The following is a 24,312-nucleotide window of genomic DNA, read 5'->3' as shown; positions in this document are numbered from 1 at the left end:
TCTTAAGAGACTTGATCTCTGTCCCCCAATGCACTCCTTTAACACCCCTGTTCCTCGATATGGGGAGGCACAGGGTGAGCGATACAGTTAGATTACGCCCCCTTCTGTATTGGGCAAGATTAAGATCCACCCCTGAGCTATCACACTATGCGGCAGGACTCAGCGAATTGATTTCTTTGGACACGGGTAAAAGGATAAAATGGCTCAACGAACTTAAGGAACTCTTATTGTCTCTGGGCTTAGCTGATGCATGGGGGAACCAAGCACAGCCATCTAAGGCTGAGCTAAAAAAGATCTATTGGAACTGGATACACCAACGGCTCCTGTGCTACCCGAGGCATGGGAAACTATCAGAGGATTTCTTACAGCACAAATAAGTTGGCCATTTGGAACCCTATTTTGACTTCATTCAAGTCCCTACGGACAGGAAGCTGTACACACTTTTTCGGTTTGGGTCTTTGCACCTTAATGCTACAGTTGCCAAAAGGGACCAAGCAAAAAATCTTTCTCCCAGCTGTCCGTGTTGCTATGCCCTGTATGAAACTATAGCTCACTGCCTATTTGCATGTCCGACATATCGGCAGGCCAGGTCTAAATGGCTTAAACCCATTTGTGTCCAGCTAGGAACTAGGAACCATCAAGTTGCACTTCGCATCTTGAGATCTGATGCGTCCAGGCCAGTCTTTGTCTGTGGAGTTGCTAAATTTTTGGGCTGTGCTTGGATCATTCGAATGAAAGCCATTGTCAAAGCTACAAATTTAGTCAATGCTGCTATCCAACAAATTTGAATCTACTTTTATGTGTAAGAGGATAAGGAACGAACTATGCCTGGCAGAACCCCTGTTGACACCAGTAATTCGTTTTTAATGGGAACTTGCCTTTTATGAATTGTTGTTTTATTCACTGGTGCCACAGTTTGTTTTTTAAACTTTTATATATCTTTTTAACTTTCACCATTTTTGATATGTATAATACTGCTTTTATGGCTGTGAAAGCTTTTATGATCGTAATTATCGAATAAAGCTAAATTGAATTAAATTGAATTGATTATCCCACTTCACTCATCAACAGCATACCATATGCTGAGTTTCTACGAACATGTAGAAGTTGTAGTACAGAGAAGGGTTTCCTTGATGAACAGAAAAACATGACACAAAGGTTCGTGGAAAGAGGATATTAAAAAAAAACCTGTGTCAGGCTAAAAACAAACTACGAGATATAAAAAAGGAGGATGTCTTGTTTAAAGATGCCCCTAGATCGCAAATACAACAATCAGGTGTAATACCTAAATGATCATGATGTACAACACATGATCTGATAAGTTTAGATCACTCTTAAGGAAACTTTGGGGCTTGGTGAATGCCGATCCGGTGATTGGAAAAAGTGTAGGTGCTTCCCCTTTAGGAGAGCAAGGTCAATCAAGGATAAACTTGTTCATAGTTTTCAGGAGACCCAGCCTCAAAGGGTTTTTTCAAATAGTTTTTTCAAATGCAATTCATGCAAAGCATGTAAAAACAGTCACAGCTGCAAGGAGTTTATGATGCAGGATTGCAAAACATGAAAAATTCGCAAGTTCATTATTTGAATTACTGAATTTGTGATATACATTCTGGAGTGCCCTTCTGGCCTCAGATATGTAGGTAGCACAAAGTTAGCATTGAAGAAATCTATTCTGGAACGCCAGCGTGCCATAACTAATAGGGGTTTTAATTATCATGTGGCTAGACATTTTTATACCACACTTAACAGTGATAACAAGTTATTAAGGTTATTTGGTATAAATTGAGTCATGAAACACATAAGGGGGGAGGGGGGCAACAGGGAAAAACACTTGTTTGTCCTGGAGTTGCGATATAGAATTGAACTTAACACCGAGATACCCAATGGAATGAATAGAGAGGAAGAACTGGCTACACGTATAGGACTTTAGTTGCCCCTTGTCTTGATGAGACCCAGGTGCTAATTAAAAACTGTAACTAGTTGTTTTTTTATCACATGTATATATTAGACATTTTTCTTTCTTTTTTTTTGATTGACACTATTCACTATACCACACACAGGAGTGGAAACCATGTGAATTAATTTTGAGCACTTGCCCGATAAAGAGTGTCAACTATGGAGGTGCACTGGCCGGGTAAAAAGTCGCAATGCTGCAATACTTTATGTTCCATGATGCATTGCAATGAAATAATATGTTGAATATTAGGTCAAAGTTTGAAAAAATATTTTGCTATTAGCCACTTTGGTCCTAAATGTTGTGGTTTTTATCTTGGGTGAAGAATATGAACTCATAGTCTGCCCCTAACCCTATGATCTATGCAAAATGTATTTCAGCAATTTTTACAATAATGTTATGTTGTTGTTATGATTAAATATTATAACTATGGATAAAAGGAGCCTAGTAACTATGTGTTTTGATTTTTTAAAGAAAGACAAAAAATCATTATATTATTAATGAGATATGTGAATTGGGTATAATTTGCCAAAATGTATTTAATACTTTTGTCCGTTAGTTTCAGCATTGTAGAATTTTTATTTTTTATTCTATTCGGTCGGATGAATTGACCATGTAAGAATTGCTTCTATGTCTATGATGGTTTGTGATGGTATTACTAGGGTGGTGGAGCACAACATGCAACTTGTCAAAGGCCGTCGCCGCTCAAACACGTTGTTGGTTTTCACACACTATGAAACATTTGTCTATCGGATAGGTGTGCCACATCCTTTGCCCATCAGACTGGATTAGCTTGAATAATTTGGAAGGCTTTTGCCGCCACCACTAGCACAGAAAAGCAGGTCTCAAAAGCAGGTCACATGGTGTTCCAGGCAGCAGTTTTGCATATATATATATATATATATATATCTCCTCGGTGACTTGCAATATCCTTATAAGTTATGGCAGGGGGAGATATATATATCTCCCTCTGCCATAACTTATAAGGATATTGCAAGTCACCGAGGAGTTCCATGGCCATATACAGTGCTAAAGGTCGAGTTCCTATGTAAGGTTATGGAACTCCGAGGTGAGTTGCTATATCCTGACTATGTAGATCAGGGAATACTTTATCCCCTATAGTACATGGTCACAGCATCACCTTTACCATAACCCCCTTAAATACTTGGTGCGAACATGTTTGCAAACATGAAGAATAAAAATAGAAGCACTAGTACAAAATTAAACACATAAAAAATAATTTGTTAGCCAGTTGTTGAAAAAAGATATTAGAAGCAGTTGAATAGAAGTCAGTTAAAAACAACACAGGAGGAGCAGGCAGAAAGATTTTAACTTTTCTATAATTTCACAAATATTTAACAATAAAAAGCATGCTGCCATAAATATCTACTTTCTGCTTGGTACTGTAGGGATGGAGAAAAGAAAATAAGCTAAAGAAAGAAAAGCAGTGTTTCAGTTTCATTGCTTTATACAGCTGGTTCATGACCTGCCTTTCACCTCAGCTGCTGGCTCTGGCAACAGGCAATGTGAGGTTGGCATTACGTATTGTAACAAAATATTACTTTACGTAAAAAAACAAACTAGAAATTCACTGACAAAAACAAAGGTTAAAGTAACATTATAGTTATGAGAATGTCAGTAACTTTAACGTTTGGAACTAATAAAGAGCAAAATTAATAAGAGCTAACTATAACTGTCGCCCCCGCCATGCATTGCTTATGACCTCACATATTACATACTCATGACATGTTCTATGGCATCGTTCATGACATCACTGTTGACATCTCAAATGACATCCTTTTTCAAATGTCAGACTCTACTGACAAAGGAGGGCTATTAGAAGGGCATAGCTCCTCCCCCGTTAGAAAACACAAATTGGTGGATGAACTTTCTTTGCTAAGACTTGCGACCTCTGGAGCATACTTCCATAGAAAATAAGGACAGGTACCAAATATCTTGAATACAGACCCCAATTGCCGGGGCGTCACACTCCAGGCCTACAGGTTGAGCAGAGGCCGGCAGCTGGGTGCACTGAGATGATATCTAACTCCTGAATGTGATCAGCACGACTAGTGTGCACGTCAGGAGAAAGGCCTCAAAAGAGGCGTGCCGGCCTCCTACTGGTCAGAGGTTCCATGCCCCACAGCCCCGACATGCCTCTGAGAGGTGAATGCCCCTGTGGGGCCACAACCACGTAGAAGCAAGAGTGCTTCCATGGAGGGTTGATTCAGATACCTAAACAAGGCAAAATATGCATTACATTGCACAATGGCACAGTTTAAATACAGCGAATAAACATAACAAATATGGCTCACAGGTCCAGCACTTAACTGAAGGCTGTGAGGAGCAGCAAAGAGAGAGAAAGAACTAGCAGGAACAAGTGTCTATGAAAGGACAGGGACAACCTGATTGGATGAACTCTGATGATCTTTTTATCCCTAGTGTTCATGGGATTTGGAGTGTTGTTAATGTTTGAAATGACTGCTATGTGAAATAAAGTGAAAAAAGAAAGCATTATCCTTGCCTCCGGTCCTGACATAGAATTAAATATAACCCCAAATATAAGCACATTGTGGCCTTAAAGGTATAAAATACAAGTAGCATGTTTCCTGCATTTTATTTTGTCTTAATCAAAATATTTGAACGTTAGCTTTTTAGGTGAATATGTACATACTGACTTGAGTTTCTAAACTGTGGTCAGTCTTTGTTCACATCCCTGAACCTCCGTAAACTACAACAGAACCACCAATCTGGAAGGAGGTGAAGTATGTAGTATGACCTTTAGCACATATAGAATGGAGATTACTGGCTCTGCTACGTAGCCATCACTGAATGGTGTCAGATACAGTCTGTCTCTGACACAGAGGCTATTTTCAACTTGTCACTGATGAGAAGGCTGTTTACTGCTGTGTTTCAGGAAAGCTGAAGGAGTGGACCTTAATTCTGTATGGAACAGCAGACCACCCTTACAACACATTCAGCACACATCAGTCCCGCTCGAGGATGCTAGAGATCTCACCATCTGACCAGGAACCGTCTAAAGCAGCACTCTTGCAAAGCCACCTGGACTTCATGGAAGAAGAGGAGGAGTATGTGGGTAAGCTCTTCAGATGAAGTCAAACGCCAGAGCTCACTGTGCATTGTCTATTGCATGAGTTAATCACCTCCCTGAGAACCTGACTCACCTCTTCTTTAAAAGAAACTATGTACACCTTACTAAGTTAATGCCTTACAGAGGTTCTTCTAATGACATGGAGATGTCTGACAAGGAGTATGATAACTTCATAGGCTTTCCTTTGATAAAGACATAATTCTGAACCTTGACTTAGATCATTCCTCTTGAAAAGTGTGGATGCTACCACCTATTGCCTGTGCTTTGATTCTGGGGTGAAATGCTTTGATGAAGTGCTGGTGCGGTTGTGCAGTGTGCACACTACAGTAGATGGTATATATCTAATTGTTGATCTTCCCTCATTTAGTACATTCCCAGGCTAGGGCTAAGATTCACACCCCAACTCCTTAAAACTGGGTAGCCAAAAACAAACTCTCAGCACTAAATGAATTGGGGTGTTATATGGCATTCAAGGCCTTTAGCTATTCTTGTAATATGGGGCCGTAGGTTTAATTGTGTGATTGCCTAATAGGGCATTTTTGGGGATTGCTATTAGGTAATCTCAAACACCTATGTTGTAATGTGCATTTGACACATTTAGTGATTCCTAATCTGGTTGCAATTAAAATTACTCCTTAATATTTATGAGGTAGGTCTTTAGAAACACAGGGATGGTGGTCTTCTGGGGACAGCAGACCACCATGTCTGTGTTTGCTTTTGAATGAAGCAACGTTTAATTTTTTTTTTTTAATGCAGCCCATTTTTCTAAAGGAAAATGGGTTGCATTTCATAAATAAAAATGAAGCGTATTAGTGGGACCACTGCCTGCTCTTAAAAACCGTTTTGCATACGTTCAAAAAAGGGAAGTTGGTATTAAAATGCAAATATTTTGCGATCATTTTTCAGTTGCAAAACATTCTTATACCTGGCTCTTCGATCAGTAGCGGCCCCCCCTCCCCAGCGCCTTGAGACCCTCTCGGGTATGTAGCGCGCTTTACAAATGCAGTGATCGATTGATTGATTGATTATATACCACTGCAAGTCGATATTAGGAAGGGAGGCTCTTAACACGCCCCTTCCTAATACCAAATCGCTAACCCATTGTGCGATTCGGTAATAGGTTACCAAACCGCAAAATGGGCTTTTGTACATAGCAAAATGCTTTTTTCCAGTCGCAAACGGCCTGATTCTGCAAATCGGGACGTTTGTGACATGAAAAAAGCTACGTGCATGTGGCCCATGTTTTTTCTCTGCTCCAGTGCGTGGCCTCCCTTTTACCCATAGATACCTCTCTTACTGGGCACCTTTAAAGCAGCCCTTACGAACTACCACCTCTTATACGAAGATCCTAAGCGGTTCTCAGCATATTGTGCTGTTGTACTCAGCAGTGCAAACAGCAGCAGCTCTTCACCTCCAAGCCAGGTGTCTGTTGGCTGTTTCTCTTCCATTATTTATTTCAATGCAATTTCAGTACCTATGTATTGAATTGACTTTGTTGACTGTTTAATTAATCAAAATCATTACAGTAAAAATATATACATACAAATATATACATGCATCCCCCACACTCTCAGTCCTCACAGATAAAAAATATGTAACACCAACAAATCAGCAGATCAACCTTATTTCCACATTTTATTTACAAACTCTCTTTGAACTCTTAAAAAGCTTTTCACAGATTATTGGCTGCTCTCTTTAGGATTAAAAGCCAGAGGGGACTGCCTTTAGGGATTATCCTGCGTAAACGTGGAACATTGGGTCCTATTCAAGTACAAAGGTACTTTTGTGTAAGTGTACTACTTTTCGGTATTCACAAAGGTAAACTTAGACCAAAAGTCTAACTTGATTACTTTTCGGTATTCACAAAGGTAAGTTGCTACTAGTAAAGTTAGACTTTTGGTCTAAGTTTACCTTTGTGAATACCGAAAAGTAGAAAACGTACATGAAAGTGTAAGTTTCCCTTTGTGATTTGGGCCTATTATGCGTAATGCTACACAGGTACTGAAATGGATGTTGGTTACAAGCCATACCTGTGAAAATGCAGGGAATAATGCGATGTGGTACATTACTTAGAAAATAAGCCAACACATATATCGTGCCACGTCATTTTTGTTAGGAATGCTCAGAAATCCAGTAAGTAATTAAATAAATGAATACAAAATTAGTTTTAATTGTATTGCAGGCAAAAATGAAAATATACATCCCTTGTAGTGTGCAGTCTGGGGAAAAAACTATTCTGTGCAATTTTTCTCCCCTCCTACTGATGTATGTCATTATTACAGCTTCCCATTCCAGATAAGCAAATTTACATGTGTGTGTGTGCATATAATAAATATCTATTTTTGCTAGTTCTATGTTTAATTTATGTAGTTATATATTAATACATTGACTGTAGACAGTTCAAAAGTCGACTCCCATCTCTTATCCCTTGTATGTCCTTGATGTGGGTACCATTAAACCCCTACAAAATAGACAACTTAGTGTGTGGTGTTTTCTCTGTTAAGAGGTCTTCTATTGCTGTTTCCTCTTCTTTAGTGCCACTACTTACGATATGTTCCATTTACTGTGGTACTCATTCCCATATGTCCCTTTTTGTGCTGGTTGCAACAAACAACTCTATGCCTTATTTCCTGTGAAGGCTCCTCTTCACAGGAACACCCATTGGAATTGCTTTAATTTCACATCATTTGTATATTCATGCAGCAAACGTATATTGTTTTCAAAGTTGATGATCTTGATGAACGCTTTAGAAAACCACTTACTGGTTAAGAAGATATCAAGCCACTCATTGGTACCTAGCCTGCACTTCCTTTGTGGTATTCTTTGTTTTTATTAGGTCCTTGTCATGCGGAGTGTGGCAGCCAGGGTTGTGATGGGCCGAATGCAGACCAGTGCCTGAACTGTGTCCATTTTAGTCTTGGGAGCATCAAAACTGGCAGGTAATATCTAAAAGAGTATCATTGTTCTACAGGGTAGGCAGGTAATGTGTTGTTGCTAAATACAGTCTGGTCATATTTAATTATCTCCGGATACAGGAATTTTTAGCAGGTGGTGTCAAATATGTTTAGCCAGGTGTTCTCTTGAGGTTGATCAGATGCTGAGACATTTCCCTGTCCTGATGCTGTAGGGAGATGCAGCAACCCTCCACTTCCCCTGCTTGTACCATATACCAGGACGTTGTAGCCCGCTCAGTGGGGAATCCCTCCCTGCACTAGTCTAGATACCCCATTGAAATATATATATAATATATCCTACTGGCGGTCGCCAGTAGGTAGTTATAGTTAGGACCTAGTTATCATAGGAAAATCATAACATTCTTTTCCCAATAACTTTGGCACCGGACGACGAATATTTGTGAAACTCCTATCCTGAAAGTTTCGGGGTGATTCGTCAAGCGGGTCCGAAAAATCAATTTCCCGTAGGAAACTTTAGACACGGTTATAGCAAAAACTGCTGAACGGAATTACACCAAATTTGGCAAAAATGTACTGCTTGGCTCAGAAAGCGACCTTTTAAAAAATGGTGTAAATCCGTTCAGTAGTTTTTGAGAAATTAAGAAATAAAGATAGTGATATCTATGGCCGCGGAGGATCCGCGCACCCTCCTGATCACGAGCTTCATGCTAATTGGCTGTCAACACTCCAAACCAGGAAGTGTTGGCAGCCATCTTGTGCCTCGGTAGAACCGAGGCACAAGAAAACAGAAAAAGAAACGCAAAAAACAAGAAAAGGGGGCAGGGTAGAAACACCCAGACCCCCTAGGCCTGATCAGGGGGTCCCACAAGAGCCCTGTGGCGTGTTTTAAGTTGGGGAATTAAGTCCCCTTGAATCCTGAGGGTCCCTGGGGGCCAACTAACCCACCAGGTCCGTCTAGTAAGTGCCACAGAGTTGCATTGCATAGAGGTGTAAAATGGGGCTTGGCCTTGGACCACCTCTCTGCAACGCAGCTCTGTGGTGCTTACTGGAGGTACATGGTGGGCTAGTTGGACCCAGGGACTCTCAGGATTCAAGGGGACTTAATCCCCCAACTTAAAATGTGCCACAGGGTGCCACTGCACAGTGGTAAAGGGAGGGGGAGGGCCAGAGGTGACATGTGCAAACACACCCTGTGGCGCGTTTTAAGTTGGGGAATTAAGTCCAACTAGGCCACCAGGTACCTCCAGTAGGCGCCACAGGCCTGCGTTGCAGCGAGGTGGTCCAGGCCATGCCCCTTTTTACACCTCTGTGCAACGCAGCTCTGTGGCGCTTACTGGAGATACCTAGTGGGCTAGTTGGACCCCAGGGAGCCACAGGATTCAAGGGGACTTAATTTCCCAACTTAAAACGGCCACAGGGCGTGTTTGCACACATGTTACCTCAGGGCCCTCCTCCCTTCACCACTGTGCAAAAGCGCCCCCTGGCGCGTTTTAAGAGGTAGTTTTAATCCCCCTGCCCTATTATGTACTAGGGACTTACAGAGGCGGTCATGCTAATCACAGGAGTTCCCCAACGCATAGTGTTCCCTAGTGTATGTAGGTGTTTTCACTATATTCTAAGTGTCTTTTAGCATAGCACTGGCTCTAGACCTTGTTAGTCAGAGTCCGTTACCACCAGTACCCGTCTGGAAAAGTTGTGGGTACAGGACGATTTTGCAACAAGGCCTCTTTCTGCTCATGTTTAGCTTCTCCTGCACTTTTCTTCGTCTTTGTGGACTTCTGTTGCATCTTTCTGCATTTCTTTTGCTTCTTTCTGTGCGTTTTTTCTTCTTTCTTCAGATGTCCAACCTCTGTAGGCATAGTTAGAAACTAGCATTTAAAAAACCTGAGAAATTCTTTGAAAAAACCATATGTTTTAGGGAAAGTTATAGTTAGTTGGACATTTCACTCGTACATCAGTGATGTCACTGACCATGCCATGAGTGATGTAATATGTGACGTCATCAGCAGTGCATTGCGGGGGGGCGAGTTATAGTTAGCAGAACTAACTATATCGGAGGAATTTCTATGGTTTTGTACGAGTGAAATGGCCAGCTAACTATAACACCCCTGAAACCTATGGTTTTTTCTGTGAATATATATATACATACATATATAAACATATATATAATCTGCATATCTATATAAATACAAATTAAAATGCATGGATACATATACATATATGCATACATATGCATGTTATGTACATGAAAGTTTGAAAATCACTAATACAAGCAAAGCTAAAAAGCCACCTAATTACAAACAGAATTGCTTTAACTTAAACGAGGGCGAGACCTATTGCATTTTCAATGCTTGTTTACTTGGTTCCATCAAGAAGGCATTCAGATGTATCACACATTTGCCATAAATTCTGAATGGTAGCACTCTAGTTGCTCATTAGATCACTGTAGTAAAGCTACTGTTCACCAGGAAGTCTGCTGCTGGTATTCAAAGTGCATGTTTCAGTCTGCATGTCAGAATTTTTAAATGAAATAGAAGAGGATTTGAGAAGTCAAAATGTGCACTAATTTTTCTTTCTGCAGCATTAATCATAATTTCTATGGCAAAATGAACCCCCTCATTTTGTTCCTTTGCAATTAAATGTTTTATGTGTTACCACTTTATTCCAATCAAGATGGCTTCAGGTGTGCCATACTTTTGTCATAAGTAAGACTGTTAGCGCTCTAGTTGTTATTTAGAACACTCTGGGACAATTTGTCATTGGGCTATACTTGGGCTACATCTGGGTGATATTTGTGCTACATTTGGGCTCTTTTGTCTCTGGTGGCCATCTTGGGACACTTATTTGTTATGAAGTTTCCTAATTTCCTCATTTACTACTCCTCAGTAGGAAATACTTTCAGTTTTTTACTTTGATTCCATCAAGAAGGCATTTGCCATAAATTCTGAATGGTAGCACTCTAGTTGCTCATTAGATCACTGTATTAAAGCTACTGCTCACCAGGGAAGCCTGCTGCTGGTATTGAAATTGCATGGTTCAGTCTGCATGTCAGAATGATTTAATGAAATAGAAGAGGATTTGAGAAGTCAATCAAAATGTACCCTAATTTATCTTTTTTCAGCACTAATCATAATTTCTATGGCAAAATGAAACCCCTCATTGTGTTCCTTTTAAATTAAACTACTGACTCTCTACAACTCACTCGCTACTACTCTCTACTACTACTCTCTACTACTACTCTCTACTACTACTCTCTACTACTCACTCTCTACTACTCACTCTCTACTACTCTCTACTACTCACTCTATTACTCTCTACCACTCACTCTCTACTACTATTCTCTCTCTACTACTCCCTCTACTACTCCCTCTACTACTCACACTACTACTCTCTACCACTCACTCTCTACTACTCTCTCTCTACTACTCACTCTCTACTACTCACTCTCTACTACTCGCTCTCTACTACTTACTCTCTACTACTCACTCTACTACTCTCTACTACTCTCTAGCACTCACTCTCTACTACTCTACTACTCACTTTCTACACTTTCTACTTTTCTCTACTACTCTCTCTCTACTACTCACTCTCTACTACTCACTCTACTACTCTCTAATACTCACTCTCTACTACTCTCTAATACTCACTCTCCACTACTCAGTCTCTACTACTCTACTACTCTCTCTACTACTCACTCTCTACTACTCTACTACTCCCTACTACTACTCACTCTTAAATACTCTCTACTACTTGCTTTCTACTACTGGCTCTCTACTACTCTCTACTACTCTCTGCTACTCACTCTCTACTATTCCCTACTACTCACTCTACTACTCACTCTACTACTCTCTACTACTCAGTCTCCACTACTCCACTACCCTCTACTACTCACTCGCTACTACTCACTCTCTACTACTGTACTACTCCCTACTACTCTCTCTCTACTACTCACTCTGTACTACTCACTCTCGACTACTCTCTACTACTCACTCTCTACTACTCTTTCTCTACTACTCACTCTCTACTACTTCCTACTACTCCCTACTACTCACTCTACTACTCACTCTACTACTCACTCTCTACTACTCTCTACTACTCACTCTTCACTACTCCACTACCACTCACTCTCTACTACTCACTCTCTACTACTCACTCTCTACTACTCTCTCTCTACTACTACTACTTTTATAACATCAATTGCACATTATCGTTTTTCAAAGGACATGATCAACGTCACTCTAAAATACACGTTTACCACATTAATGTTGTAAAAAGCTGCAGGTTTGCACAATATCGATTATTACTGGAGAAGCATTTTAGCATTTCAGGAGCTTCATTGTGCAAACATTTCAATGCATTATTAGAATTAATTTGTCGCAGCATTCTCTGTTATCTATATTTTGTTTCTTAAAACACGTAAGTGTATACATGTTTCTTACTTTGTTTACATTTTTGTATTATCATTTTTTAAACACTCTGCATGCTTTTATGAGGCAGTATGAATTCTCACATTTTTTGACTTAGCCAGCTGACATGTTTTAAATAAAAATAATTGTCTTAAATCTCGTTTAATAGTGAGAATTGATAGAGGCACTATCATTTAACATTTACTCTCCATCATATCTTTCACATCACGTCATTTGTCTGTATAGATTTTCGTTTTCCGTTTCCGACCAAAATCCTCTGTGTAAATATCTTTCTCAGTCTTTGATCCGAGATTGGTTCATTGGGCTAACTTGGTCATCATGGCTCTCCCAAACTTTAAAGTTGCAGGGCTTTCCCCTATAGCCAAGTGAGGGGTTGTTCTGTAAGCTCGAAGAGTGGTATTCAGAACAATCTTGAAGTCGAGCTTCTCTAATGCAGCATGCTGCACACCTTTCTTTACAGTACTCATGAATTGTTCTACAAGGCCATTTACCTAGGACCAAAGAGGAGTACTTTTCAGATGCTTTACATTGAGATGGCTGAGAAAGTCTTTGAACTCTTGACTATTGAAGGGCAGGCCGTTATCAGATTTCAAGATTACAGGGACATCCCAAGTTGCAAAGGTGCCATCTAATCTTTCAACAACCTTTTCATGAGTGGTGGATGAAGGATCTTCTACCAATGGGAAACAGGAGTCCTCATCATCAATTAGGTGATATTAATTCTCAAGAGGACCAAAGAAATCAAAAGCCATTCTCTCCCAAGCAAGGTCAGACAATTCTGATATGTTTAGATGGTGTTGAGTAATGTAGGATGAGAGACAGTTGCATAAATGACACACCTTTAACTCTCTTTCAACCCTTTCAAGAGATGAGGAAACCAGACTCTGTCTCAAAGAGCTCTGTTTGTGGCAACTATTCCTCTGTGTCCGTAATGGGCCACTTCAATAATGTTTTGTCATAGGCTCTCCAGAATGACAATACGTGTACCTTACTAGATGAGACCTTCCTCAGTTACAGACAGTTCATGTCTAACATTTCTGAATTTTAAGTGCTCACTGTCACTGGTGAGAGGTTGAGAGTGCTGGTTCCACGAGTGGTGAGCAATAATATCTTTCGTTTTCAACATGCCACTGTCTAGGGTTGTGGTAGTGACAATTTGCTCTAATGACATGGCAGCATGTTTGCTTATTTTACGATGAAGTTTATGTAGGCTTCCGCTTTAAGAATAATCAGCAGGATTTGGATCCTTCCCTCGATGGTGAACAATGGTGTAGTTGTATTCCTGTAATATCAGACCCTAACATTCAATACGAGGAGGCATCCTAGCCTTTGGATTGTCAAATATTATCAATAGTGCTTGATGATCGGTCACTACTGTGAAAGGTTTCCTGTACTAGAACACATGAAAATATTCACAGGCCCACACCACTGCCGAGCTTTCTTTTTCAGGTTGTGAATAAGAACGTTCACTTTGTGACAAATGTTCGCTGGCGTATGCCACAACATGCCTCCATGCAAAGCTTGTGCCTAGCCTAACAGGGCTAGCATCAACTACAACCTCGGTATGAAGCTTGGGATCAAAGTATGCCATTTCAGTGACATTCTCAATGGCTCGCTTGATCCTCTTGAAACTCTCTTCACAATCATGTGACCAATGAAACACAACATTCTTTTTCGTCAGTTCTCATCAAGGTGCACTGACCGTAGCAACATTTTGTATATATCTAGAACAGTAACTGGCCATCCCAAGGAATGAACGTACCATGGAAATTTCCTGTGGGGGATTAGCAATAGATAGCGCTTGCACTTTAGCTGGGTCAGGTGTCATACCCCCATCAGAAAAGATATGGCTAAAGAATTCCAAACCTGTCTTATGGAATTCACATTTGTCAGAATTCAAAAGTCAATTCGGCATCATTTAGCAAATGAAATACTTGAATGAGAGCTTTGTCATGCTCTTTCTGAGTAGCTCCGAAAACTAATATAGTATCACTGTACTTGAAGGCATTAACAACAATCTGTACAATACGTCGAATGACGTCTTGGAAAAGTTCTGCAGCAGAGGATACACTAAAACTCAGTTTCGTTATAGCAAAACAGACCAATGTGTGTAGAAAGGTTATGTACTTGCAATTATTTTCAGGTTTTTACCCGTGATAGCCTTTGTTTAAGCATAGTTGAATAAAGAACTTTGCACCATTCAATTTAGTTATCATATCAGGAATGTGTGGACCTGGATGTCGTTCTATCTCAATCGCCTTGTTGGCCTCACGCATGTCAACACAAAGGTGTACAGGTGTACAGCTCCTTCACTGTCTCTTTTAGGCACTACTACTATGGGAATACCCATGGGGTTGGACCAGGGAGCGTACAATGATATTGTGTTTGAGCAATTAATTAAGTTCTCTTTCAGCAGTTTTTTTGCGAGTGAAACGCAATTCGTCTGTGTCTTGGTGCAACACAACAAACATCCTCATTTATATGTAACTGTACTTTCATAGTCTTGAGCTTTTCTAACCCTTGAAATAATGAAGGACATTGACTTACTATTTCATGATGAGCACTTGTCTTGTAGTTCACTGATACCAGTCCCATTTCAGCAGCAGTGTTAATACTGAGCAAACAGGCACTTGAAGTCGTGCTGGGAAGTACATGAATAGGTGCTCGTACCACCATGGCTACAAAGGAACCTTGCCTTTTTAACAGTGTGGGAGTTGTGGTAATGGAGACAATTCACAATATTTCTTCTCAGGCATGATGTTTATCGACACATCGCTATCAATATTAAAAGATATTGAACACCTGTTCATCTTCAGGGTAATCTTCGGACAATGTTTTTTTAATTTATTTTTTTAGAGTTTTATATAGCGCAAACTTGACCTGAATCGGGTATCAGAGCGCTTTACATAGTACCAGTTGCATTATATGAAGACACATTCATTTTTTTGTTAGGCACGGGGAGATTAAGTGATTTGCCCAGAATCACAGGATATTCAGCGTTATTGCCGAAACTCGAACACTGATCCCCAGATTCGAGGTCGACCACCCTAGCTGTAAGGCCAACCAAGTCTTTGGTGCTTTTTTGTGTCGATTTTACTTGTCTGTGGTTTTTCTCACATTCAACTATTCCCACATGCACATGCCTCTCTGAAGTAAACATCGACATTGCCCACTTTTCATTGTCACTTTTACTGGAAATCGACACCGTGGAACTCTTAAACGACGATTTAGGTGATGATCGACTTTGTTTGGTGTTGGTCTGCCTCAGTTCATGTGACTGCTTGGCCTTGTGGGAGTGTGTTAAACTTCGCAGATGCAGCGCTCAGTTAGCCATTTTGTCTTCATGCTGTGATGCACTTACTGTTCCCTTTGCCTTGAAAGCTGTCACAAAATGGTTCACTTGCCACAGTTGTTGCAAATCTGTCAAATGGTGGGACATTTACCGTCATGTGAAAACGATCATCCACATCTGAAACACATTTTCTTTTTCTCTCGAGCCATCGCTTTGTGTCCATCAGCTTTAGGCTTTGGCCTACTTTTCATGTTCATGACTGGTGCACTCTAAGCACCTCCGGCCTCCATGTCAGCAGCTTGTCAATTAGCAGGCTCCTCAGCTCTGGAAACTATACAGGTGCCAATGTCAATTCTACACTTCGACTGCGGCACATGTGACACACACAAGCAGTTTTTTTAACCACAGCAAACTCTCTGGGAGAGCACTGTCAATCTAGGGGTTACTTGTCCTCTACTTGTCACCAGCTGTGGCATACTACCCAAACCGGGCACTCACCAATAACTACGCCACACACGGAGGGCAATTAAGTATTATATCTTTAGGTTTTAAGCAGGCACCTTATGTTCTAAATCTCCATTCACTTCATTGCCCTCCAACACCTACGTCACAGGCCTACAGAGTCCATTGGGAACAAAAAGAATTACATGACACTACAATCTGCTAGTGGACAAACATAAATGTTGAACAGTGAGGGGCTTTATGAACACCATTAAGGTTCGCACACTTAAGAGACAAGGAATCCAAATACAAAGGTTTATCGTAAACCTGAAAGCACCAATCATCCAGAAACGATGCTAGCCAATTCCAGGACATCCGAGTCCCCTCTGAAACGCGTAACCTCACAAGCAAGATTGCATGAGATACTGTCTCAAAAGCAGCACTGAGATCTAGCAGGATCAAAGCTGCGGTACCACCTTGAATTAATGTCGTTTTAAGGCCTTCAACCACTGCTAATAGGGCTGTCTCAGTACTGTACCCTGGCTAGAAGCCTGTTTGATAAGAGTAAAGATTGTTAATCTAAAACATTTCTGATAATTGTTTGTTAACATGCTTCTCTACAATCTTTCCCAAGGAAGACAACATGGACATTGGGATATGATTTTCCAGTTGCAAAAGATTCAAGAAAGAGTTTTTTCAACATAGGTTTAGTCACATCACATTTCTAAGCCTTGGGTACACCACTCATAAGGGAGCGATTCAAAATCTAAATTTGAGCAGGATAGAAAATCTCTGATTCATGATTAAAAATGTGTGGGGTCCAATGGTGAAACCGATTTTACCCTATTCACTAGGGTACCCAAGTCCTTCTATCTTCTAGGCAAAAAGCCTAAAAGAAGTTCATTAGGAACTTCAAATTGAATACATATTTAATCTAAAGGAGGAACTGTTCCTTGGTTAGAGAAGGTTTTGCAAAAATATGATCTTTTATTGAAAAAGAAATTGGGTAGAACATTTCAGCGAAGCCGATGGTGTCACTATCGGATTGTTCCTAGCTGGATCAACCATTGTCTTAACCATCGTAAACACTTCTTTTACTGCATTGACAGCGCTATCAATTTTCTGAGCAAAGAATGCGGCCTGTATTCTGTGATTAGCTCAGTGGTAATTCTTAATTGGTGTCCTATATTCCCTTTTACTAGAGATATCAAATTTCTTTCTCCATTTTCTTTTCAGCATTTTGCAGTTCTTTTTTAACTCTTGCAGCTAGAAATCAAACCAAGGTGCCAGCCTCTTGGGCATGATGCTTGCATGTTTCCTTAAACGAACAGTTTGATCTAATGAGGTGGTAATCCAATCTCCAAGTCTCTGATCTGCATCAATACTGTTGCCATTCACCTCTGGTTTAGAACTCAAAAACAGATGCTTAAGGTTTGCAGAATCTAATCTTCACCACCATCGTTCTGTACTTGACACCTTGGCTGGAGTGCTAAGCATGTTTTGAGGTGGTAATAAAACTGGGACCACAAAGTGGTCAGACCACGTCACCGGAAAAGGTACATTAACTATCATACTATATAAATGAGAGAACACCAGGTTGTTAAGGAGATTACCTTTCTTATTTGCACACCCATTGACCATTGTGCAAGTTGCAATGCAGCTAAATTAGCGTTGACTATTTGTAAATCTCAATAAAAAGATTTTTTTAAATGATTGCTGCGGAATCATGTCGTTGGTTAGTTGCTTTAGTACAATGAATATCATCAAAATAAATGTTTAAGTCAACCAGGAGTGTACAATTAGCCGTTTTAATTTCCTCAATGGTTATCACCTCTGACACAGCTTGTAGAAACTGTGTAGAGTGGCCAGGGGGCGATAAACTAGAGCTTCCAAAAGCGTAAAAGTACCAGAATACTTAATAGAAAATAATACACTTTTACAATTTGGTAGCTGAAGCGGTACAATTGTGCAATATAGAACACCATTATAAACTATTGCAATACCCCGCACTTTTTTCCCAGGTGATCACACCGAGCAATATTGTAGCCTAATGGAATGGCCTGGGTCACATTGGGAGTAGAACTTTCATGCAGTTACGTCTCCGTTAGATACACCACGTCAGGTTGTTCTTCCATGATGAAGGAAAACAGGTCTAACATGTTGAGCTGAAGATCTATGTTGCATTACCATGATAGGGGGGACATAATGTACGGATACCTCTATCCAGTGGTTTTCTCTGACTTGCGCGTCAACAAATCACTGCACAAACTACCTTTTTAATCTGTATGTAATGTTACAGTAAGCTTCTTTTTTAACCTCAGTATAATGTCTTAATGTAGTGTAACAATCTCATTGCTTATGTAGGACTGTTGATGTCATGCAGAGAGCCCTGCCCCCTTCGAGTTATGTTTCTGCTATGTAAAATTGTGCATAAATGAAAAAATAAATTACATTAAACAGAAGTAAATCTCAAAATAGTTGTAGAACAGCCCACCTGGTGATCATGTACTGTAGTAACCTGCGGACTGTTCACCCCAATCGATCCTTCTTATTCCAAACACTCGCCCACCATTCCCTGGCTCATTTTTTCTCAATTTATCTGACTGACTTTAAAGTTTAGATTTATGTGAAACAATGTGGCATGGTTGTAAATTCATGGATCGCATTACTGTTTATTAAAGCCTTACAATAGACAGACTATTTTGGGTGTATGAGGTAAGTCCATCGTAAAGTGCCTATGGTGATGAGGGGTTGCAAAATCCAATTGTATAGATGGCCTGAGTCATAGTGGGGTTATAGAAACCTTTTGAACATAGATGCCAGCAGCTAAATGTTTTTGAATCCCTTTGCAGAATAGAATAGCCCCCCCTTGTAGGAAAGACCCACGATGACGTGGCTTTGTGGTGTCCCCTTGTGGGAAGACCTGGGGCACAGTGAGGTGGTAGAATCCTATTGGAGAGAGAGTTCAGTGTTATGCACAATTGTTGAAGGTGCTTGCACTGCATGATTTTGTGGAGTACTCTCAAGGGATCTTGCTAACCTGTCTTTGTTACATAGGAAGTGTGTGAACGTTTGTCCTTCTGGATATCTGGGTGACAGTGCAGCAAGGAGGTGCAGGCGTTGCCACAGAGGATGTGAAACTTGTATTGGAAGAGGCCACAATCAATGCACATCCTGCAAACGGGGATTCTTCTTCCACCAGGACACAAACACGTGTGTGCCAATGTGCCCTGCGGGCTTCTACTCCAATGAAAGTAAGAATATTTTTCAATGCCATCTTTTAAACAAACTTGTCTTTACAGGGATAACTTGAGGGTCCACCAGGACACAAACATGTGTGTGCCAATATGCCCTGCGGGCTTCTACTCCAATGAAAGTAAGAATATTTTTCAATGCCATCTTTTAAACCAACTTGTCTTTACAGGGATAACTTGAGGGTTTCTGACACATATGTATGACATGCGAGGACTGCATGAAAGCTCTTCTGTTTTAACATCTATTGTTGCACATCTCGATAAAAGGCATGGCTGCCGATTCATTTGAAAAAATCTCTGCATGCACCAAAGGCACAGATGGTGTTAATACATATTTAAATGATGGTGGAAAATAATCTGTACCTCAAGATGGCCAAAATGCAGAAGGATTACACAAGATGGATTCTCCTCAGTCTGTCTATGTAGTAGAATTGAAATAATCAAAATGACACAACTAAGTCGTTGGGATGTTCCCATTGGTGGTACACAAACCTATAATGTTGCATTAAAGAAACACAGAGGCGAGCATTATGCATAGACTTTTATTTCCTCCCCTCTAAGCAGCAACCATTAAATGTTACAACAATAGAAATCAAACTACATTACAAAGTTAAACAGAACTCTCAAGTCCATATAAATCTCTTTGGGTTCCATATTCTTCCATTTATGTTTGTGTTCTCCGACCTATCCTTTTCTTCTGATGCATCATATCTTTATCTCCATACTGATCTGAAAAATATACAAACACAAGTATATCCTTCTTCCAAAACACAAATTGCGAAAACAGCAATTCAACATTTTATTCTTTACATTACACTTGCTATTAAAGTCGATCCCACTTCTCCTTCGCTTACCTGGGAGGATGTGGTGGGATAATGCTAGACTCCTTGTCTTTAAAAGAATCTCAATTCTTTATTCAGTAAACCTAGAAGAAGCAAAATTTATGGCAAGACAGGAGGCATGCATGTTAAAAGTTTGTCAAAGCGCAACATGAAACATGATCCATTGGTCTAAAATTAGATCTTCTAAACGTTTCTGCATTAGACCAATCTGCTGTATTCATAATGTCATACACCCTTCCCCCTGGTGTAAAGTTTTTACTTGCCATGGCACCCCTTACCAAGTTAGCTATTAATTTGGGCATATCTATATATGCCTTCTTCATAGCGGCTTCACCCACCTTGCAATGGTTGCATTTGTGACTGCGTGATAAGGTTTAACATACAAAACCAGTAATTGATCCATTCCTGCACTCTTTTTCTCCAACAATCGACACTCAGTCTTTAATACATTTAACCACACATAGCTTGAGCAAATCATCTAAACTGTGATAAAAAAAACAGATGTAGACTTGGTTTTAGTTCTTTTAATAATCTTAAACAGAACTCCCGTTGGTTGATAATACATGTTCGTCACTTCCAAAGCCCCCACATCTGACAGCCTTCTAAGGGATATTTAACACAACAATGTTGCTAATTTCCAGGACAACTTTCTTATACCCAGATACGTATTACTAGGCTAATCCTGGAACAATTTTAACACTAAATCTACGTTCCCAGGAGACTGATACTTCTGTTTCGGTCGTCTCTTCAATCTTATAACTTTCATTAACCTACAAATTAAAGGGCTTCTTCCCACTGAGATACCTTGAATCAAGGAATGTCCTGCTGTAAATGCTGTGCGATAAAAATTAACTGTTCTGTAAGCCAGTTCCTTATGAAACAGTTCTACTAAAAAAAATTGAACTTCTATCTTATCAGCCTCCAGGGGATTCAAGTCCCTTGTCACGCACCAACGTAACCAAATTCTTCATGCACTTCTATATCTTTTCATAGTGCCTGGGGCCCAAGACTTGCCGAGCAACCCAGCTGCTGACTCCAAAAGTCCTGTGAATCTTCCTGATTTCCTGAGACTTTCCAAGCTAGAAGGTCGAGCAAACCCGAAAGGACTAACGGATGCTCTCTTTGTTCGACTCCTCTTAACAATCCCTTCTTGGACCTTATTAAATAAGGACTCTCTATAGCTAACAACAAAGCAGTTGGAAACCATGCCTGAGTCTTCCAAAAGGGTGTCACTAAGACAATCCAACATCTGTTTTCCGCACTGCAGCAAAACCCTCTGAATCATAGAGAAAGGGGGAAATGCATACGCTCTAATCCCTAAGCAATCCTGCATAAAAGCGTCCAATGATATTGCTCCCGGATCCGGTCTCCAACCGACATAGTTTGGTAATTGGAAGGTCAGCCTGAATGAGAAGAGGTCCATATCCACGGACCCAAAAGATTTGGAATTTTCTGGATAAGACTGACTTCTAATTTCCAAATGCTGAATACCAATCCTCCACCACATTCTACATTCCCAGAAAATACTCCTCTCTCAAACCAATCTTGTGTTCCAGACAAAAATCCAACATTTGAGTTGCTACGTCTGCCAACCTCTTTGATCTACACCCTCCTAGCTTGTTGATAAACGTCACCCCTATCACATTGTCCATTTTCAACAAGACTGATATTCTTTGCTACTGTTTGAAACTGCGCAGGGCAAACAAACCTGTTTTAACTCTAGACAATTGATATGTTCTTTCCTCTTTAATATATTCCAAATGCCACCTGTCTCGTGATCTGAGCAAATTGACTCCCATACAGACATACTAGCATCTGTTTCCAGAAGAAAGTCTGGCTTTGTTCCAAAAATCACAACCCAGGTTTTCAGGTTTCATACGTCTTTATTTCGATTGTTGTATCATAAAAGACAATTACATAAAAAGATATTAAAATCAATCAATCATACATGCAAATATTTAAAACACCATATTAGTGTATAACAATGCACAATTTAAGAAAGAATTAAACAGTATTTAAAGACGCAGTATAAAGTGAAGTAAATCCCAATGTTAAAATTGAAAAACCAGGATAATTAAGAATGTCTGGCTCTAATAACCCAAGCCCACCCTAGGTACTTTGCTACCCCAATTACAACCAGTTCTGAGGTGTTAGTTCTTAGGGCCCACAATGCCTCTATGCATCCTCTGATGTTCATCTGTTGGAAGATGGGCCTAATCCGTTTGTTCCTTGGAGCATGATAAGCGGGACAAGCAAAGAAGAAGTGGCCCACACTCTCCTTTTGATCGTTACACCAGGGGCAGTACTCATTCGAACTACCCGCCCATTTTTTGGAAAAAGACCTTACTGGCAAACAACCTACTCTAAACTGGTGGTATAATTTTTTGTCCAGACTCTTGGTGATAACATCCCAGTAATTCTCCAAAGAGGGATCTAATTTATGCACCAGAAATCTGCCAGAAAGGGAAGCGCCATTGGAACACACAACAGATTGATGTCTAACTGATGCCCAGTACAGTGACTTGAAGGCTTGCTTGGAAGGGAAAACAGAACTCCCCGGGGAATCCCACAGTTGGATAAGACCCATTTCATCCAGGATTTTTTTCACTTCACGGAACCAAGGGATGTTGCTAGAACCCAGGATAGATCTTACTTCCGCAAGTTCAGTAGCAAAGAGACTTAGATCCGGCGATGTCCAAATCCGTCTCCACAGCGCAACCAACTGATATCGTGCCATCTCTTTGATAGACTTACAACCCATGTCCAACAAGAGAGGTTTGATTGGGGTGGATTGGCGTAGTCCTACCAGATTACGCAAAAATTTGTTTTGGACTGTTACCAAAGGGGATAGGTCCAAAAAAAAAACACAGGTCGGCCCCATACAGTATAGCTGAACTAATTTTTGCGTCATAGATCTTAAGTGCCGGTATTACCCTTTTGGTAAGAGACATTTTTTGCTCCTGGATCAAACAGCCCGTGAGGCGTGCAAATTTTAAGCGAAGAACATCAACCTGGGGCTTCCAACGTAGCCGAGAGTCTAAAGTTACTCCTAAATAGGTCATAACCTCCACCTGTTCCAGACCCACACCATTCATGCTTACATAACTCTTTATGGGGCGATTTTTTGTTAGAACCATGAATTTGGTCTTGCTCACATTTATTTGCAGATCGTTTAATTTACAAAAATCCTCAAACCTGTTTAAGGCCGTTTGAAGGCCCTTACGCGTCTTTGATAGGATTAAAGTGTCATCTGCAAAGATGAGCAAGGGAAATTTAGTCCCACCCAGGGTCGGTGCATCAGTAGGAGTGTCTGCAAAGAACTTCACCACCTGGTCAATAAACAGTAAGAAGAGGGTAGGTGCTAAAACGCACCCCTGGCGGACACCCCGTGTTACGGGGAAGCTGTCCGTCACCTGCCCTTGACCTCCCCACCTCACCCTAGCAAAATTGCCCTTGTGTAATCTTACCAAGAATTCAAGGAGTTCTTGTGGCATTCCTAAGGTGCCCAGAACAGCCCACAATTTTGCCCTGGGCACCAGATCGAAGGCGGACTTTAGGTCCACAAAGGCGGCGTAGATAGACCCGCCGCCCAACAGCACCACCTTCCAGTATATCAGAATAAATCTGAAGACCTGGTCAATGGTGCTGGTACCTGATCTAAAGCCAGCCTGCATCGGAGAAAGGATGCTCTCCGACCCCATCCACCCCTGAACCCTGGCGAGGACCATCCTGGCAACAATTTTTTGGAGGGAGTCAATGAGACTGATGGGGCGGTAGTTTCTGGGAGCCGAGCGGTCCCCCTTTTTAAATATAGGAAGAATTACCGCCCCCTTCCAGGACTCAGGGATCCTAGCCCCCTTAGCAATGGCATTTGCAAGCTGAGTAGCGTAGGGAACCCAAAGGTGGGGGTCGATTTTAAATAAGTCTGCCGGGATGCAGTCCATCCCAGGGGCTTTCCCCGCTTGAACCGAACAAAGTGCAGTCTTGGATTCATCATTCGTAAACACCAAGGGATGACAGAGGGGGGGCGGCAAAGACGCGCAGATCCCCAGGTCATCAAGAGGTTTATAGTCTG

At 40.8% G+C, this 24,312-nt stretch overlaps 1 protein-coding gene across 4 annotated transcripts in view; it reads left to right on the top strand.

Annotated features, from left to right (window-relative positions):
• PCSK6 (proprotein convertase subtilisin/kexin type 6) overlaps nucleotides 1-24,312 on the top strand; it is a 1,413,069-nt gene that overhangs the window by 1,250,591 nt on the left and 138,166 nt on the right. For all 4 annotated transcript variants that reach the window (XM_085644552.1, XM_085644551.1, XM_085644550.1 and 1 more), the window contains 3 exons: nucleotides 4,872-5,051; nucleotides 7,903-8,005; nucleotides 19,199-19,395. In XM_085644552.1, coding sequence (XP_085500678.1) covers nucleotides 4,872-5,051; nucleotides 7,903-8,005; nucleotides 19,199-19,395 — 480 coding nt within the window. The remainder of the gene's footprint in view (nucleotides 1-4,871; nucleotides 5,052-7,902; nucleotides 8,006-19,198; nucleotides 19,396-24,312) is intronic.

The sequence above is a fragment of the Triturus cristatus genome, chromosome 3_1 (assembly GCF_964204655.1).
Source record: "Triturus cristatus chromosome 3_1, aTriCri1.1, whole genome shotgun sequence".
Classification (NCBI taxonomy): domain Eukaryota; kingdom Metazoa; phylum Chordata; class Amphibia; order Caudata; family Salamandridae; genus Triturus; species Triturus cristatus.
Note: the sequence above shows the minus strand (reverse complement) of the source record. Positions and strands in the feature narration are given on the sequence as shown.